The sequence below is a fragment of the Asterias amurensis genome, chromosome 6, assembly GCF_032118995.1.
Source record: "Asterias amurensis chromosome 6, ASM3211899v1".
NCBI classification, from domain to species: Eukaryota; Metazoa; Echinodermata; class Asteroidea; order Forcipulatida; family Asteriidae; genus Asterias; species Asterias amurensis.
The window spans coordinates 14,200,603-14,219,503 of NC_092653.1; the positions used below are offsets into that span (position 1 = coordinate 14,200,603).

An 18,901-nucleotide genomic window follows, 5' to 3' on the forward strand; every position below is an offset into this window, starting at 1 on the left:
TGATTTTAAATGCGCTGTGGTAAAATCCGAGGGGACTTCGTAGCCAGTTTTTCCTCACCTTTTATATTCAGTACTCATAAAAATGCAATGATACAACACTTTGGAGTTGCTGAGTGAGTGGATGCAAATTTTATTTATTTATTAAACACAATGATCTTATATAGAAGAGTTTGCGGTAACACCATGTAATAACAATCTCTAAATGAGTTGGGGTGGTTCTGAAAAGAACCGTTGGGTTAACTCGACGTTTCGATCAGTATGCTCTGACCGTCTTCTGGAGAATGCTGGACTCTGATGCTGCATGCTGCTTAAGTACTAGGCGGTGGATCAGCGGTGATGCACGAAGGCGGGAAATGTAGGCGGGAAGTGAACTCTGTGATGCGTGGGGAAACCTGTTGTGGAGCCTTGGGGGTTGTGTGGGAAGTGTGTGCTCACTGAACCGTGTCAGTAGGAACAAGCACAGGGGACAGTGAGGGTGTGGGGCCTAGGTGACTGAGGGTATAGATGACCCAAAGCAGTCTAATAGTTGGGGCCTAGGGGGTGACCGTGGATATAGAAGATCCATTGGTCGGGAGAATGATCTTAGATTTTCCCTAAGAAAATTTCAAATACGTATTAGTTTGTTTGTAAAAAAAAAAAGTTCACTAATGTCTGTTTTAATCCTGTTTGCTGCAGAATCTTGTAGACATGCAAAATAACCTCAAATGCAAATTTCAATTTGTTATTTAAGACATAACTTTACCAAAGCAATAAGCTCAAAAGTATGCTTATCATACTTGTATTTTCGCACTGATCTCCAAAATAACCATATGGGCATTGACACTCGTAGACATCATGGTGAATCCAGAAGCATTGACCACCGTTTAAACATGGTGCTGATCCACAGGGGGAAAGGGCTGTAACAATGCAACACAAAAATAGATTGTAATAATTAATTGATAAGTGGAATGCTAAATTAGCATTAGTACAATAAATACAAATGACCATTGGGCATACATGTAAGGCCAAACAAAATAAATGTTGTGTTTACGGTAACGGCCTGAAAACCTGGTAGGTAGGTGGGAAAATAATTTTATTTTGCTAATTTTTTTATTTCTCAAAGCCATTGGACACTTTCGGAATGGAATGACCGATTGAGCCTAAATTTGTTCAAGTCGCGAAGGGCACTGCGGCAATTTGAAAAAAAAAACACAAGTCCGAGATGCCAGTAAAAAATAGTTCAACCAATTTTTCCACTTCAATCGATTGCCTCATTATATACCCAACCCGGTGATATGCACTAACAACTAACCCACAGAAAAAGAAAGCAATCATCTAACTCAACAAAATAAACAAAATAAAGAACAAATCATACAAACACAATAAAATAATATTATTGTTCATACGGCTACTATTGATCATGCACGTTGTGTAGTTGTTCGTAGAGACGCTACCGTACACGTAACTGCTCCATGTTGACACGATGTTGACAGAATCCATGCGGTGCGCAGCGACTATGCTGACATGATGTACGTTACATGTACTTGTACTATTATGCATGCATTGTGGGGGAGCATGTGCAGACACGTCAAGTCATTGTCTCAAGCGTGTGTTGCTGGTTCGCAAAATTTTACCAATAGAGGGCATTTAATCTCAGGCTATCGCATTGTTCTGAAACGCCCTCTAGCGCTCATTGTTTCTTGTATTTGTTTGTCACACGCAAAGAACAACAACTAGTGGGCTTGAAATCTGCTGTTGTGCATACATGCGTGAAATTGGGTGCTATTTCTTTGCATGAATTTTACACAGACATCGGGACTTTTTTACACTGGTAAGTCGTGATAAATAGTTTTAAACTAAGTGAGGCAATATGTTAAAATTCTCTTTTTAAATTTTACCAACTCAAAAAATATTTAGAAAAAATGTTTTGAGGTCTGCAATTTGGCCGCAAAAAATTTAGGTCGGTCGGGTTACCGTAAACACAGCATTTATTTTGTTTGGCCTGAGCAACTTTCTTCCCAGTTTATAATCTTAAAACACTTTTGTAAATTACGGGAACTAATTGATATTCACCAACGTGAAAATGAAGCCAAATTTAAAAAGCAAAAACAACAACCGCGCAATCAGAATATTTTTGCATTCATACAAAACTAATTAAACATGGTACACAACATACAATGTAAAAATTACTATCAAGCCCATCACATACATGTTGTGTTTACTTACTTTGTGTACAGTTAATGCCAAACCAATCTGTGCTGCAAATGCATAAGTAACCACCATCATCCAGCCGATCACAAGTTGCCCCATTTTCGCAAGGGTTCAGATACCATTTTTCGCACACATGATATGGTGGAACTGATTAAATAAAACAAAACAAAATAAATATAGGTCTTAATTAATCTGGTTAAACTGGTTTCGTACAAATTACTTGTTGGAAGTGATATTAAGAAAAAAGAAAAGAAAAAAAATACAGGTTTCAATTAAACTGGTATAAATCTTAAGTCAAGCTTCAAAATTATGATGTATATATAAGCGCAATCTCAACTTGAGCAAAAAACACATGAAAACATGGCTTGTTTTGAAAAACAGTAATACACATTCAAGCTTTGGTACAGACTAGGGTAGGATTTCAAGAGTATTATACCATGATTACGCGTCATTTTGCAAGGCGAAACATGACGTATCCAGCGTTTTGTCAGTAGAGGGTGGTTTGAATATAAACATAGGTCACATCGTATAAAGGAACTTATTATTATTATAATTATAAGACAGGAAATGTGAAACAATGTACTCACTTTCGTTTTCGCAGTGCTCACCAAAGAAGTTACCCCAACAGGCACAAAGGACTGAACCGAACGCTGATTCACATAACCCTCCATTCTGACATGGATTATCCAGTAAGCAGGGATCGTTCGGATCCGCTATCAAGATAAAGAAACAGCAGTAGTTAAATATTTTAGAATACAAAAAAAATTGAAAACATGATCAAATACTTTTGTCGATGACCTAGGCCCAATTTCAGAGAGCTGCTTAAGCAAAAATTTCATTGCTTAGTAAAATCAGATTAACAGCCTAATACATGTACTAGTCATAAGCAATGTATGGCAGGAAATTTTGGCCAGTAACATGTGTAACAGAAGCGAGCTATTTTCGTGCTTAAGCAGCTCTATGAAATTGGCCCCTAGTCTTCAGTATGAGTTTGATGACCAGGGGTCGATTTCACAAAGCAATGAACTCATCGCAAGACAAATTTTCAGTATCACCATAGTAAGTTGTATTGTGACAACATTATTTTCATAGCAACTACACTTGATTTGCAGTTACGATATATCTTAGCTATTTGTTAAATCGTCCCAGGTTGTGGCTTGTTGTTGTTCCAAGCAGAAGGAGGTCCATTAACACTGGCCAGACACCAACCTGCATGGTCATTTGGCAGTGAAGACCTCCCCATTGTAAAACAAATGTAAATATCTTCAGAACTTTTACACATAATTGACTATAAATTCATACGTTCAGAACCAGACTACTTTTGGCTCTGAACTGAAACTTATAGCGAGCTTGTTTTTGTTTTTTCCAAACATCAGCTTAGGCTACATCTTCAGGCTCTCTTTGACGTTGGAAACACCATGCAAAGTACACATTGCTCTTCAAATGATCAAGGACTCCATACATAGTGCTAGAGTCCAAGTTGAGACTTGAGAAAAAGCCCATGTTTGGAAATACTTTGGTTGGTAGTTGGTTTTTATGCTTAGGATTATGTTGGTTTCAGAATTGTTGGAGCATTCACCCAAATAGCAAAAGACGAAAAAACACAAAAACAAAGTTTTATGGTGATGACAGCTCACACAATCATGGACAACAATGGATACAAACTTTTACACAAAAATATGTGTCTCAAGGGGCATTATTGTTAGCCGACAGTAGAGCGGGTTTTTCTACCACATTTCACTGACCCCCAATTGTGACCAGTCTCCAACAAATCAGTGTCTATAAACTCTCCTAGGCATAAGTAAACTATCGCGAGCTGCCATATTTTTTTCGAAAGAAGCTTCATTAGATGTAGTTACTCTTACACATTGGTCTATTTTGGAAATGCGCTTTATAAATATTTTTTTAATAAAATAATAAAAATAAAAGCAAAATTTCTGTAGTAATGTTTTCATCCACTTTTGTCATTAAGCAATCCCACCGTTAGGATGGTGGCCATGCCAACTTACATAATTTCACTTAAAGGCAGTGGACACTATTGGTAATTACTCAAAATAATTCGTAGCATGAAACCTTTCTTGGTGACGAGTAATGGGGAGAGGTTGATAGTATAAAACATTGTGAGAAATGGCTCCCTCTGAAGTGCCATAGTTTTTGAGAAAGAAGTAATTTTCCACGAATTTGATTTTCGAGACCTCAGATTTAGAACTTGAGGTCTCGAAATCAACCATCTAAACGCACACAACTTCGTGTGACAAGGGTGTTTTTTCTTTCATTATTATCTCGCAACTTCGATGACCGATTGAGCTCAAATTTTCACAGGTTAGTTATTTTATGCATATGTTGAGATACACCAACTGTTAAGGCTAGTCTTTGACAGTTACCAATAGTGTCCACTGCATTTAACCGGCCTGTGAGCGGTTCATAAAAAAAATCGGAAAATTGTTGTCCGGATTTTGGGCCAGCCCTACGAATGTAACAAAAAGCATTAATTAAAAACTGAAGCGTAGACAGCACATTCACAGAAACAATAGGCCACAATTCTTACATGTAACAATGTGTTGTGAATCCTCATTTTCAATTTTTTTTTGTAGCATTCCTTTAGAAATAAATCCACAAGCGCGATGAGTCCTCGTCGTCAACTGCCATATATTTTACTTGTCGCACAAAAATACACACCATACACACACAACGTATGTCGCGTGGGGGAAAACCATGTGTGCCTAATCTTGTCTCAAGGTGATGGCTTTTTAGTAAAGCGCCCTCTATTGGTGCAATGGAACAATGGCATTGAAGAACATGTAAAACGGACATCGCGCTAAACGAAAAATTAACAACAACGGCTCCAATGAAAGACCAACACGTACGGAGCATGTTGTCTAGCCCCCGACTCACATGTCAAAAATCAAATCGCAATTAAAGTGCCTCCCGTTTCCAGGTACGTGCTGTTTGACGATCTATTTCGGATGTAAAAAAAAAAAAAAGATAAAAACGGAATGGCTAAAAATCGGAGCGCGCAAGAAACGAGGAACGGGAAAAAAAGCGGAACCCAAGAAAAATGCGGACTGGGAAAATTAAAAAGAGCGGAAATCCGCTTTAAAGCTGAGATTTCACAGGCCTGATTTAAGAAAAAAGGATTGAAGAACACAAAGGTCATTCAATATAATTTTATCAATGGTTATGGTAACCTACCGGTCTCACATCCGAGTCCCAACCATCCAGCAGGACAGATACAGTATGCTTCACCCGATATCTCTGTACAGTTGCCACCATTTTGACAGATGTAACTCGCACACGATGAGGCCGTTTCTGAAGAAGTAATTAGTACAAAAATATTGTTTTGCTATAAAAGCTGTGACACCATAATGTATTATAATAAAACATGAATAAATAATTCACTCATGTGTTCAGTTTCTAGGTGAAAAAGGTCTTCCGTTGAAATTCAAATGTGTCTTCTTGTACTAAGTAGGCCTGGGCGAATTATTCGAATATCCGGTTAATGGCGAATAGGTTTTCCTATCCGTAACCGCGAATGCCATTTTTTTCTTAACCGGATATCCGCATAGGGCGCGAATACCTATTTACAAACCGGATAATTCTGTAATTATAACCGAGTAACCGGATATTCTTTAACTATCCGAATATCCGCGGACGTCGGGCGACAACTGATATGAATGTTTTGTCAGAATCCTTATGAAACTTCTATTAAGACAGCATAAAACAGCATAAATTAAGTATTTAACTATGCTCACCTCCGTGAAGAGTTAAAACAATGACATTTCTGACGTAATTTGTTCAAAGGTTGCAAAAGTTTTCCTTCACGTAGAGTCAATCACGATCAAAAGAAAAAGCAAATCGCCATCTTTAAATTAGATCCGGTCATTTTTATGAATGAACCGAGTGACACTGTCTAAAACTAATATAGATCCGCCCAAAAGATCTCATTCACTAACGAACAGCGCCCTCTAGTGGAAAAAAAAAGTTGGTTTGTTTTTTTGTTGTTTTTAAATAGCGCCCTCTAGCGGCGAAAAACTATTCGAATATCCGGTTAATTTCGGATAGTTGGCCAGCGGTATCCGAATAACAAAATTTCACTATTCGCCCAGCACTAGTACTAAGGGAGCATCTCAAAAGTCAGAACGGTAGGAACGTTCTTTTTGGATCGCAAGAGTATCCCCGCCGCTTTACTTGGACCGGTCCTTTGGACCGCCAGAGCGATCTTTGGGATCGTTCCAAATGCGTGACCGCATCCAATCTCATGTTAGAACGTTCCTAATGTCATGATGTTGCGATCCTGCGGGCATACATGTATGCCTGCGATCCATTGGATTGCGGGCATATGCCCGCAGGAACATTCTTTTGCGCTAGGAGCGTGCCCGACTTTTGAGACGCTCCCTAAGGATGAAGCTGTGCAAATGCCTATTGGTAGAGTATTCCAGAGGCCTGGTGCTGCAAATGAAACAAAACTATTTCCATTAGAGGTGTGAGTCCTTGGTGTCCTAAGCCCTTTTCACACGACAAAGTCAAACTAGGGTCCTTGGTCTCCGGTGGCAGTTGTCTTGACCAAGGACGTTGGTCAAACTCAAACAGGACCTTTCACACGGCGCAGAAACCAACATCCCATGTCTCAGAACATTCGTCTTTTGTGGTGCTAAAGGTCAACATTTGAAAACTTGCTCTCTTGAAGGAGTCGTGCACACGCTCAAAGGTTTAACGTTATCATAACAACGGGGTCGAACATCTTGATTTTCTTGCACCATGTGTTTCTTCTTGCGCGCATGCGTGGTAGCTCCAGCCACACCAGGGTCCTTCGTTACACAAGCAATTTCCACTCACACAGCACACACGGACGATCGTGGTATAATTTTCACAACGTTGTGTTTTTAAGACGGAGGTCTGGACCTCGGTCTTAAAAAGACCAGGGACCCGTGCCTATTTAAGCAGAGGTACCTTTCACACGATGTGGATTAAACAACGTTGTGTTCTTAAGACCAAGGACCCCCTGCTTATTTTGCTCGTGTGAAAAGGCCTCTAGTTTAAGAAGACACTTGTTTGATGATCAGGCTGCGTTGAGGATGTATTGTGAAATAATTACGCCCATTGTGATAGCCTGGTGCTAATCCATTAAACTACTTTCAATGTTAAACATTATATTTTGAACTGAATATAGGCTCGCGTTTTGGCAACCAATGAAATTAAGTTTCTGTACAACCAAATTCGGGGCATGTTGGAGTATATTTAGATTTTGTTTAGAAATGTTTAGAAATGTTGAACAAAAGAGCTTTTCCAATATAATATAATGTGTCCCAAGCACTGTAATACTTTAGTACTTTTTTCATCTTCTCAGAACTCTCTGGACACTTTCTGAACAGAACAAAAATTCGAAGTTCACAAATTTACGAATAAATTTAAGAATTCGAGCAAACATTAAAACAATATCAGTTCTCGATATCGAGAATATGGATTTATTTTAAACGCATGTCATGACACGGCGAAACGTGCACAAATAAGCTTGGGTTTTCCCATTATTTTCTCCTGACACCGTATAAGGCCTCACATCTGCACTCAAAGGTAGGAACCGGATCTAACAAAATGTTGTACTATGAAGTACATACATCGTTTATACTAAACTTACCTCGGGAACAGTCATGACCATAGTAGCCAGGGAGACAGTAACAGACGTACAAACCACTGCCACTATCACATGACCCATAGTTTTTGCATGGAGACGATAAACATGGATCCAAATAGTCTGAGAAAAGTACAAAGAAAAAAAAGAAAAAAAAAAAACTATAACACAACTCTAGCTACACTGCATGAGTTATATAGTCATCAAATATTGATTGATTGTTTCATTTCTCCACCATCGCCACAACTTTTTTGGACACCAAAATGGAACTCAAACAAGTAAACCAACTTCTGCATGCAATCCTACAAAGAGGGACAAAAGTGTAAACAGACTAGAAAAAGAAAACAAATTCTGTACCAACTTGAGCCCTTCTGTGAGAAACAGCTGCCTATGAAGTAACGCAGTGTTTGAGAAAGCAGTAATTTCCCACTGACAAACTTGAATTGAAATCAAGACCTCAGCTGATGGTTCAAAGTCAAAGCATTTGAAAGCACACAACTGTTTGTGACAAGGGTGTTCTTTCTTTCATTATTATTACGCAAATTCGCCGACCAAATGAGCTAAAATTTCCATTTTTTGTTACATTTTTTTTACTCAAATGTTGAGATACACCAAGTGAGAAGTGAGAAGACTGGCCTTTGACAATTACCAAGCTGTGCCTGATCGCAACATGATCTTGTAATCAAGTCATGTTAACTTCAAGCCCGTTTGTCTTCCTTTCAGCTCTACTACCACTTTAAGAAGGATGTTTTTAGTTTGTACTTTGAATTTCATGCTAGGAACGATAGAATTTATGAAAGACTTTTGATGATCCTTCGAAGCAGCAACTTGCCCAGGTAAACCAAGCTTGCTGAAAAACTTCTGCGGCAACTCAACTCAGAAGTTTGCTGCTGACAATCATTACAAAGTCTCAAATGACAATCTAGGATTACATACAGACCTGTTTCACAGTGCAGTCCTTGCCATCCGGGGGCACATATACAAAAAGCATATCCAAGCAATTCTTGACAGTGGCCATTGTTACAGTCCATTGTGTCACAAGCACTGGTGTCAGCTACATAGAAAACAAAAATAAATAAACACCATTATTCCTGATATACACAAAATGTGGGAAAGGTTTCTTCATGGAAATTCATCTTAATCCACATTCATAAATACCTCAGACAGTTTCGCTATTCCTATTGGTGAAGAGCGCGTCACGTGGGTGTGTATAAACCTTTGTTTATGACCGGTAAAAGTGTGGTTTCATGGGCGTGACACGCGACCTTGCACCTGTTCTTATACAGTTCCTTCATTCCTATTGGTCGAGAGCAACGGCTGAAACAGTTGTGCCACATCACGCGATACGCGCACAGCATTCCCTTATAAGGAGTTGTTTACCCGAGGGCGGCGGAGGGCTTTACCATTTCATTGCTGGAGGGGTGTTGTGTTGAAAGTAATCATTTATCAATTATAATTTTTGCATTTATTTCACTTTTTGACCGAAAAGGTATTTATGAATGGGAATCAAAGTGTGTTGAATCGGTTTTCAACTAGTGGTTTAAATTCGCCGAAGCCATGTTCTTTATAATTTACCTCGACTTTATGGGGCGCCGTCTGTCAATTATTTGTTTGGCACTTTTAAGGCATGTTTTTACCATGGTTTATAGCAATTAGATACTAGCAATACGACTTTGTCTCGGTAAAATTATCAAGAACCAGGCCTCATTGGGATTAAACCACTAGTTTAAAACCTCTTCAACACACATTGATTCTCTTAGTCATTGCTAATGTAGCAGATCTACTGTTATTTATCAATTAGCTGATACAGCATCCTATGCTAAAGAAGGATTATTAATGGCATGTGCATACAACTCTTGAATTTTTCTTTTCTTTTATGCAAGTCGCCAGACACACAAGGCCTGAAGGCCACTTCAAGGTGTGGGGTACAATTGTTTTTTCCAGAGGCCGTTGCCACCTACAGGGCTGAAACAGGGTTACCCCTTTTACAGTCCATACGGATGTAGGCTTGGGTATCATCAGTCTGAAGCCTGGCCGGTAGAGCAGACAGCACTACCTCCCCAGTTTTATGTAGCAAGTGTCAAGACCGGGATTCGAACCCACACTCTGCTGATCAAACACCAGAGCTTGAATCTGGTGCTCTTAACCGCTCGGCCATGACACGGAAAGAACTTGCACATGGAACAGACAAGATGTTTTGAATGTTTTTGAGTTTTTAGGTTTTTTTGTTCTGTTTAGGCATAATTGACTCATAATTTAGGTTTGTAGGGTAAACCTCCAAGATGGACAACAAGTAGCCTATTTTTCAAGAAACATATTCCTTTTTCGATTTACGACGTACCAGAAGTTTATATCAAATATGCGAAGGGTGGATAATGTATTCTTTCTTAAAAATCAAACAATTAAAACAAATTGTGTTTTTAATTTTTTTAAAGGAAATGGATGACCAAACCCCGAGACTTACCATCAGGTTGTGAACAATCCAGACCAGTCCATCCTGGAACACAATCACAGGTGGTTGCTCCATCGTATAATTGACGGCATCTGCCACCATTTAGACAGGTATATGTACCACAGTGAGTAAAGGCTGTGGAAAAAACAAAACACTCACATCCATCAAAACTTTTGATAAATTCTTGAGAAGCCCGTTACACTTTCCCTGGTCAATGAACCAGAAAAGAATCAATGAAAATCCAGAGCAAAACCAAATTAGGCCTGGACGACTAGTGAAGTTTAGTACTCAACCAAGTTGCGGCAAAGTTTGCCACAGGCGCAATTATAGCAAGCTGAAAGGACTGATTGTGTCACTGATGCCCAGATGTGTTTTGTAAGTAAATTATGTTGTCTCGATTAGTCTTGAGCGACACATTGGTTAACTAAACAGGTAGTTGCGACTAATTTTGTAGTAGTCATGGCGGAAGGATTAACAAGTACAGTAGTTGAAAATCAGGAGTCGACTAGTCAATCAATAGTCGCGAGTATGACACTGGTTGCACTAGTCCCCCCCCCCCCCCCCCAGGCCTAATCAACATATCTCAAGGTATAAATATCTTACAAATACTGCAGTTGAGTCCAGTCCATCCGAAAGTACATTGACAATGCAAGTTGTCAACACCCCCATCACTTGAGAGGATTACACACGTAGCTCCATTTTGACATGGATTATTAGAAGCGCATGGTTGCCCATTGGGTTGGTCTGCCATAAAAAAAGCATAAACAAATGTATCAATCCAATAATAAACGGCAAGAGAAACTGACTGGGTACATTTTACATGATTTGGGGATAGACAAAGACAAACTGACTAGAGAGGGATTTGAACCAATGACCTATGGATTATTACGCTGGCGAACTACCAACTGAGCCCTATGTTTTCCAGCCCTATGTTGGCAGTGTCCTTTTTTGTCAGTATCCTTTTTTCGGGGGTGCCAGTTAGCTCATGTTTTATATGCTTACTCTACTCTTTTAATACAAATAACACGCATATCAATCGAGCATTTTATAGAGTCAAAGTTTTGACTCCACAAAATTGCCTACCGTATTTCTTCGCGACGTAAAATGAAAACCGTGCATTTTCGAGTGATACTGTACTTGTGTAGCTCATTATATTCTATTTTAAAATCATCTATCTAACCATTTGCATTTCATAACAAACAGTTTCAAATGCTTTTCAAAGACCAACTCGACCGATCCAAGGCAATGTGTTCCTTTAATGTGATGTACTTACAAGTCTCGCAGCTGTCACCCATAAAGTCTTCTGGGCAAATGCAGTACACATCATCAAAGTAAGTGTAGCATGATCCACCGTTCACACAGGGATTAAAGAAACTGCAAATGTCATTAGGAGTATCTGAAAGATCAATAACGAAATCAGGCACTCAAAGCTTTGGAGAAGGCATACTCGGGCACTGGACACTGGCAAAATACTTGTTATCATAAAAACTTGCTTTCTTTTTTTCTCTGTAACCAACAGTAGAGAACTGTTGATAGTATTTTGTGAGAATGACTCCCTCTGTAGTATCTTAGTTTCTGAGAAAGAGTTTTTTTCTCACTTAAATGTTAAAAGGCATCATTGGGTCTGATTAGGCCTTTTTGAGGCTTCTGAAAGTAAATAAATTTGTGTCACAATTTTTTTCTCCTTTCATTTTTCTCTTGCAGCTTTGATGACCAATTGCACAATTTTTTTTTTTACAGATTTGTACCTTTATGCGTGTGTGTTGGGATACACCAACTGAGACTTTTGGTCTTTGACAATTACCATAGTACTGTATCAAGGATCAATTTCATTATATTAGTCCTAGGAGATGTTAAAATTTTAAGATTTCAATGTAGTCTTATAACTGTTTGTGAAAAATCCACCCCTCAGTGCCTTTACAAGCAAGAGTTAAACCAAATCCCATGAAAGATGTGAGATTTACTTACTGGCTTCGCAGACTGTTCCCCAGTACCCTGTGGGGCAGAGGCAGACTGGGTCACCATGGTCAGCATCACATACACCACCATTTTGACAGACGATGTTGTTACACGGGTGGGCGTCCTCTAATGAAGGGCAGAAACATTATTGTTGAATTATTGTAACAGCACTCACAGGGTTATGTTGGAGCCCCATAAAATTGACTCCTCATTGACTAATTTACACACATGTACTACACTGGTTTAACTATAGTAAGCACCACAACCAGCATGTGGCCTCATTCTATGGATAACATGAACGAACTGAGTATTTGCAAAAAGTAGTCTATTTTGTACAATTTCATAATAGCAAAGCATTTTGTGGATAGACAATAATTTGACAATTACCAGTTTGACAAATAGAAAACAAACTCTTAAAGGAACACGTTGCCTTGGATTGGACGTGTTGGTCTATAAAAAGCGTCTGTAACGCTTTTTTAGAAAATGCATATGGTTGGAAAGATGTTTTAAAAGTAGAATACAATGATCCACACAAGTTTGCCTCGAAATTGTGTGGTTTTCCTTTAACTGTGCGAACAAACACGGTCGGCCATTTATGGGAGTCAAAATTTTGACTCCCATACACGTAAATGGCCGACGTGTTAGTCGACGAGGTAAAAGGAAAACCGTGCAATTTCGAGGCATGTTTGTGTGGATCATTGTATTCTACTTTTACAACATCTTTCTACCCATGTGCATTTTATTTAAAAAAATGGTTACAAACGCTTTTCAAAGACCAACTCGACCGATCCAAGGCAACGTGTTCATTTAAACATCATAAAACACATTTAATACAAATTAGATGAAAAACTACATTGTACATCTCAGGGCAATCAATCCATCCAGATAGGGAATGGATGTTGAGATACGCCAATTTTTCTGTTTACCATAGATGTATAAAATCATGTTTTAGTTTCCCATACCACAGAAGGTTCCATGATATTGATCAGTGCAAAGGCAGTAAACTCCTTCAAGTGTAGTGTCATCATGGTAACAGGTTCCTCCATTTAAGCAAGAAATACCGGCACAATATGATTGTGCGGTTGTTGCTGTGAAAAAGAAAAAAAAACAAAAAACAATTATCCCAATTATTGTAAATGGTCTTAACTCTAAAAGCATAACAAATCACAATTTACAAGTACACTTTTGAAATGTTTGTTAAAGAAGACAGAAAACAACACATTGGTACATCTATCACACACTTAAAAAAAAAAAAAAATAGTAGGCCTACCCTGTTGGATTTGGAAATAATACTCAAAGCTCTTATTAGAGCTAAACGAGGAGAGAGAAGACAATGAAGACATTTCAGTTTTAGATGTGGGAGGAAAACCAAAGAGATTATTATTCTGGGAAAACCTATCTATGCAGTCAAGTAGGGGGGTGAAAACTCACCCCACAGTAATGCTGCCGGTGGGATTGAACCGGGGTCCCAGATGTGGAAGGGAGGCAAACACCACCACCAATCTGACCACAGTTTGAGTAGCATTGGGTATGGGTACATACATGTACCAATCAACATTTGAACATTTAAAGGAACACGTTGCCTTGGATCGGTCGAGTTGGTCTTTGAAAAGCCTTTGTAACCGTTTTTTATAAAATGCATATGGGTAGAAAGCTGTTGTAAAAGTAGAATACAATAATCTACACAAACATGCCTCGAAATTGCGTGGTTTTCCTTTTACCTCGTCGACTAAACACGTCGGCCATTTATGGGGGTCAAAATTTTGACTCCCATAAATGGCCGACCATGTTAGTTCGCACAGTAGAAGGAAAACCACGCAATTTCGAGGCAAACTTGTGTGGATCATTGTATTCTACTTTTAAAACATCTTTCCAACCATATGCATTTTATAAAAAACGGTTACAAACGCTTTTGTTTTGACCAACTCGTCCGATCCAAGGCAACGTGTTCCTTTAAGGTTATTAAGATGAGGTGCAGTTTTTAAGCTAGATACAGTACATGTATATTCAATACTTCTGGGATTCGAACCGGGGTCCCAGATTTGGAAGGGAGGCAAAACACCACCACCAATCTGACCACTGTTTAAAGGGTCTATGTAACTTTTGTAGGACAAAATACACAATGTCCACAGATTTACACTAAACTTACACAGTTTGAAGATAATGATAGTAGAAAGCTTCCCTGAAAATACTACGTGCTGAGGTGCTGTAGTTTTTGGGAAATGAGTAAAACAATGTCATGAAAATAATTTTCGATTATTTCAATCATTTACAAACGGATTTTCATGACATTGTTTTACTCATTTCTCAAAAACTACAGCACCTCAGTAAGTAAGATTTGAAGGGAAGCTTTCCACTATCATTATCTTCAAACCCTGTAAGTTTAATGTAAATCTATGGACATTTTGAAAAAGTACCCAAATCCTTTAAGTAGCATTGGGTACAGGTTTCTTCTGTTTGTAGAGCGCCTATTATGGCTGGTTCTGCGTAATAGCATCCCCTTTATTTTGTAGGATAGCCAGTCGGGCTATAGAGAGTGCTCTCAACTTAACTGTTGAACACATACATGTACATGTAGTGCTCTGGGCTGTAGGGTAGAGTTCCGTGCTTAAGCAGACCCATTGTAGCCCAATATGTATGTTTTCATACATATTGGTCTCTAAAGATGTAAAGTTGGAGTGTACATGGTACATGTAACAGTATAATTAAGAATCTGAGCAGTCTGCACAGCGTCATAGTTATGTATAACACCCCTTACAAATATTCTGTCAGCTCATTGGCTTAGAGCGCATCACATGACATGTCTTAGTTTTGCTAGACGAAGGCCGTGTGATAGTGCATCGGTTTGCCATGCGCTAGTCCGAAGACTATCACATGGCGTGCAGTACCCAGACGTCCGTTGCGTGTACGAGGTTGATAAAATTAATAGTCTGTAATCATTTCGGATTGCACGACACTACATGCAGCACAGTAAAAGTTTTTGCAATCTGTATTCGCGTCGTCCGTGGATTGTAGCATTCAGGTCTGCAACTTAATAATACAGTATTTTAGAAATATTTGTTGGGGTGTTATAAAACAAATATTGACTGCTTTTACTTGTGCAACGGTTAAAACTATGGCTCCCTCAGTGATCCCCGTAGCGTACTATTTTCCCGAGGCGATCACCTCGGGAGTCATAGTTTTAACCATAGCACTCGAAGCAGTCAATATTTTATACATATGTATATAAACTGCTTTTGTCTGAACATTCAACATACATGCACTAAAAGAAGGGTTATTTTCACTGTCATATAAAATATACATGTAGGCATATTTGACACTTTCATACTCAACAGAAATAAAATAAATTAGGCCATTTACATGTACCAATCAACATTTGAACAAGGTTGTGACGTTTTTTAGGCCTATAACATGTCTATTCAAAACTTCAATTGAACCTGTCCCGTCAAAACAACTCTGGCATATCAGTCCTGTGGTCCAGTGCACAATTTGAGCTCTACTGGGGCATGGCTGTCTCAAGGTTACAGTACTTACCTGTTTCACATGATGAACCAGTGAAACCTTCTCTGCAACCACAACGCCAAACTATGGGATAAGTGTACTCAATCAGAGAGCAGTGGCCATCATTAAGACATGGGTTACTGGAACAGACATCATAGTATTCTGCAAGAAAAATGGACATTAGGAATAATTGGGCACAAAATAGCAGCCTTAACTTAAGGAACTGATAACTGTTTCCTCACAACTCTAGCAGAAAACAGCAGAACAAATATAATCCCCACACACATGTCTCCTAATTCAAAGTTGCTATGTCAGATTTTTGGCTGATTAGACCCCAAAATTTGGATTTAAAATTCATATGTCATTTTGATGAGGGTCGAGAAAGTTACAAGCTTTCAATTGAGCCATTGCTCGAAAAAGTCTGCCAATTATTAGTAGCAGTAAAATAAAGTGTTTAAAATTAGTAAATGGGTCTGTCCACACTAATGGGTCTTTTTGGTTCACAAAGATAACTTTTTGGACTGTGACTGGGAGGGTACACAAAATACAACATTTTCCCCTGTATTTTGTTTTGTACAATTCTCTGCTGATAGTGAGTGTGCTTACCAAACAGTATAACAAATGTCTTATTATTTAAGAAGTTACGCAGTTTTCTTTAAGACACATTGTTTGTAACGAGGACAGACATTTTGTATTGGAATTGACTAGAAATGGATGACACAAATAATTAATTAATTGATTTACTCAAAGGTTAATTAAGTTAGACCCATTGCCCCTATTTTTATGGTTATCTGTATAAACCAAGAGTACCTTGAGGTTTTTCAGCTGGTATGAATGTTTGTTTTTAACATGGACAGACATATTGTGACAAATATCTGTCCATGTTACAAACCTAATATCTTCAAGATAATTCCCTGTAGTTTCTTGAGTACCCACGCAGATGTCTTGGTTTTGCCTGGAAACATTCTTTGCAGGGACAGCATTGTAGGGGACAACATTTTTGGCAATCTGTTTATATTATTATGCCTTTCTCACCATTTATGTACGAAATGTCTGTCCAACATTCCCCTGTTACAAACATAATCATCTTGAAGATGATCCCCAGTTATTGCTAAAATACAGATAAATGTGTCTTGCTTTTTGCAAACAAAAACCTTGAAGTGATATGGAATGTGCATGGGAAACAAGCTTGACAAAACTCTTCTTGTTTATTTTTGTCACCCATTTATAAAAAAAAGTCACATCAAATGGTCCCATTAGTGTGGACAGACCCAAATAGTATAACAATAAATCACGTGACCAATTCTTATGTGTTTTATAAGGAACGTTTTAAATTTTTGGCATGGTTCCTGACCATAAAAGTTAAACTTTTTTTCGTTAGAGTGGGTATATTCTTTGAAATACCATTCACTCAAAAAAAATCTATTTTTTATTGTTTGGGGCCAAAAATCTGACATAGCATCTTCAATGTACTTTACATTCCTATTGACCTTGCATTGACGCCATCCAGCTGCTATCTTATAGAGGAAAAATGGTAACAAAACAATCAAAACGCACAGATTTATATGCGTAGGCAGGGTTTGAAATAAGCCATTTCGTGAAGGCATACATTCTTGGCTAAACAAAACGGATTAAAGACTAGCGCGGAGAATCTGCTCACAACCGGTTATAAACACTGGTCATATCAAAGGTTTAAACATTCCCACGTACATGTAACGCGCACTCCACCACCAAAAGGAATAGTGAAACTGTCTGAGGTATTTATGAATAAAAATTAAAAACAAGGATGAGTTGGCTGGCTGTGTGTGAAAGGAAAACAAGAACACGTTGCACCAAGACAAAACGTGCACGAACGGAACCGGTAACTGTTGGTAATAGGCGTCTCAGTCATAACAATGCAACACAGGGACGTCGTACATGTACATACAGAGCTCAAGCGCGTCAGAAACGGATAAGTTTTACAGAATTTCTTACTTTTTTACGCCTTTTAACCGAAAATGCATATGAATGGGAATAAAAGAGTAGGCCTAGTGACTCGTTCCTTAACGGCCGTTTAGAACCTTGCAGGATCGTTGCCGCGTGATAAAGGCTCACGCCTTCGGCTCGGGCCTTTATCACACTGCAATGACCCTGCCTGTTTCAAACGGCCGTGAAAGAACTTGTCGCTATCCTTTTATTCACTTAAAGGAACACATTGCCTTGGATCGGTCGAGTTGGTCTTTGAAAAGCGTTTGTAACCGTTTTTTATAAAATGCATATGGGTAGAAAGATGTTGTAAAAGTAGAATACAATGATCCACACAAACATGCCTCGAAATTGCGTGGTTTTCCTTTTACCTTGTCGACTAACACGTCGGCCATTTATGGGGGTCAAAATTTTGACTCCCATAAATGACCGACCATGTTAGTTCGCACAGTAGAAGGAAAACCACGCAATTTCGAGGCAAACTTGTGTGGATCATTGTATTCTACTTTTAAAACATCTTTCCAACCATATGCATTTTATAAAAAACGGTTACAAACGCTTTTGTTTTGACCAACTCGTCCGATCCAAGGCAACGTGTTCCTTTAAATGTTATTACGTTCATTGCTACACTTTGTACACTTTTTTTTAGCACATCCATTGAGTTTTTTGTTTTCAATTGGCACCTTGCTGCACTGGCTGATACATGTCATCGCCACCAACCTCCTAGTTTAGCCTTCAAAGCTGCAAGAAAGGAGCAACCAACTGAAGACAAAAAACACTGCACAAAAGCACTCCTGCAGTTAGTATTGATACATGACGATTGCCAAGGAGTTTGACATGGTAATTGGCAGAATGGCATTTCCAATGCACACACCAAGTCTACATGTACTCCTAGAAATATGAGGTTCATTCTGCTATCGTCTCCACAAACATCATACTGTATGTAGATGGTGAATCTTGCAACACAGTAATGTATCAACTGTCAAGACGACTATTAAACCGCATGAGTTCAAAGAACACAGAGCCTTATTTTGGCGAGTTTTGTTTAAAAAAATATATATAGGAATCGCAAATCAAAACGTTTGTGAAGAGGTTTGAAGGAGATGATAGCGAATTTAGTTCTAGGAGTAAGGAACAGCAACCCTGTCTGGACTTTAAGAATGGGTGTTGGATGTCGCGTCTTGTCTAATTCTGCACCATACAGC

At 38.7% G+C, this 18,901-nt stretch overlaps 1 protein-coding gene across 3 annotated transcripts in view; it reads right to left on the reverse strand.

Annotated features, from left to right (window-relative positions):
- The window catches only part of LOC139938971 (uncharacterized), a 49,339-nt gene that overhangs the window by 23,240 nt on the left and 7,198 nt on the right, over positions 1–18,901 (reverse strand). For 2 of the 3 annotated variants that reach the window (XR_011786247.1, XM_071934656.1), the window contains exons 3-14: positions 15,765–15,893; positions 13,193–13,318; positions 12,240–12,356; positions 11,545–11,667; positions 10,875–11,015; positions 10,284–10,406; positions 8,760–8,873; positions 7,826–7,942; positions 5,383–5,499; positions 2,778–2,903; positions 2,206–2,337; positions 777–896 (exon numbers count right to left, since the gene is read on the reverse strand). Coding sequence is in view for 2 of the 3 variants with exons in the window: in XM_071934656.1 (XP_071790757.1) it covers positions 777–896; positions 2,206–2,337; positions 2,778–2,903; positions 5,383–5,499; positions 7,826–7,942; positions 8,760–8,873; positions 10,284–10,406; positions 10,875–11,015; positions 11,545–11,667; positions 12,240–12,356; positions 13,193–13,318; positions 15,765–15,893 (1,485 nt within the window). In the remaining variant the exon portion in view is untranslated. Of the gene's footprint in view, positions 1–776; positions 897–2,205; positions 2,338–2,777; positions 2,904–5,382; positions 5,500–7,825; positions 7,943–8,759; positions 8,874–10,283; positions 10,407–10,874; positions 11,016–11,544; positions 11,668–12,239; positions 12,357–13,192; positions 13,319–15,764; positions 15,913–18,901 lie in introns of those variants that run through there. The other variant, XM_071934657.1, reaches the window with a different exon arrangement.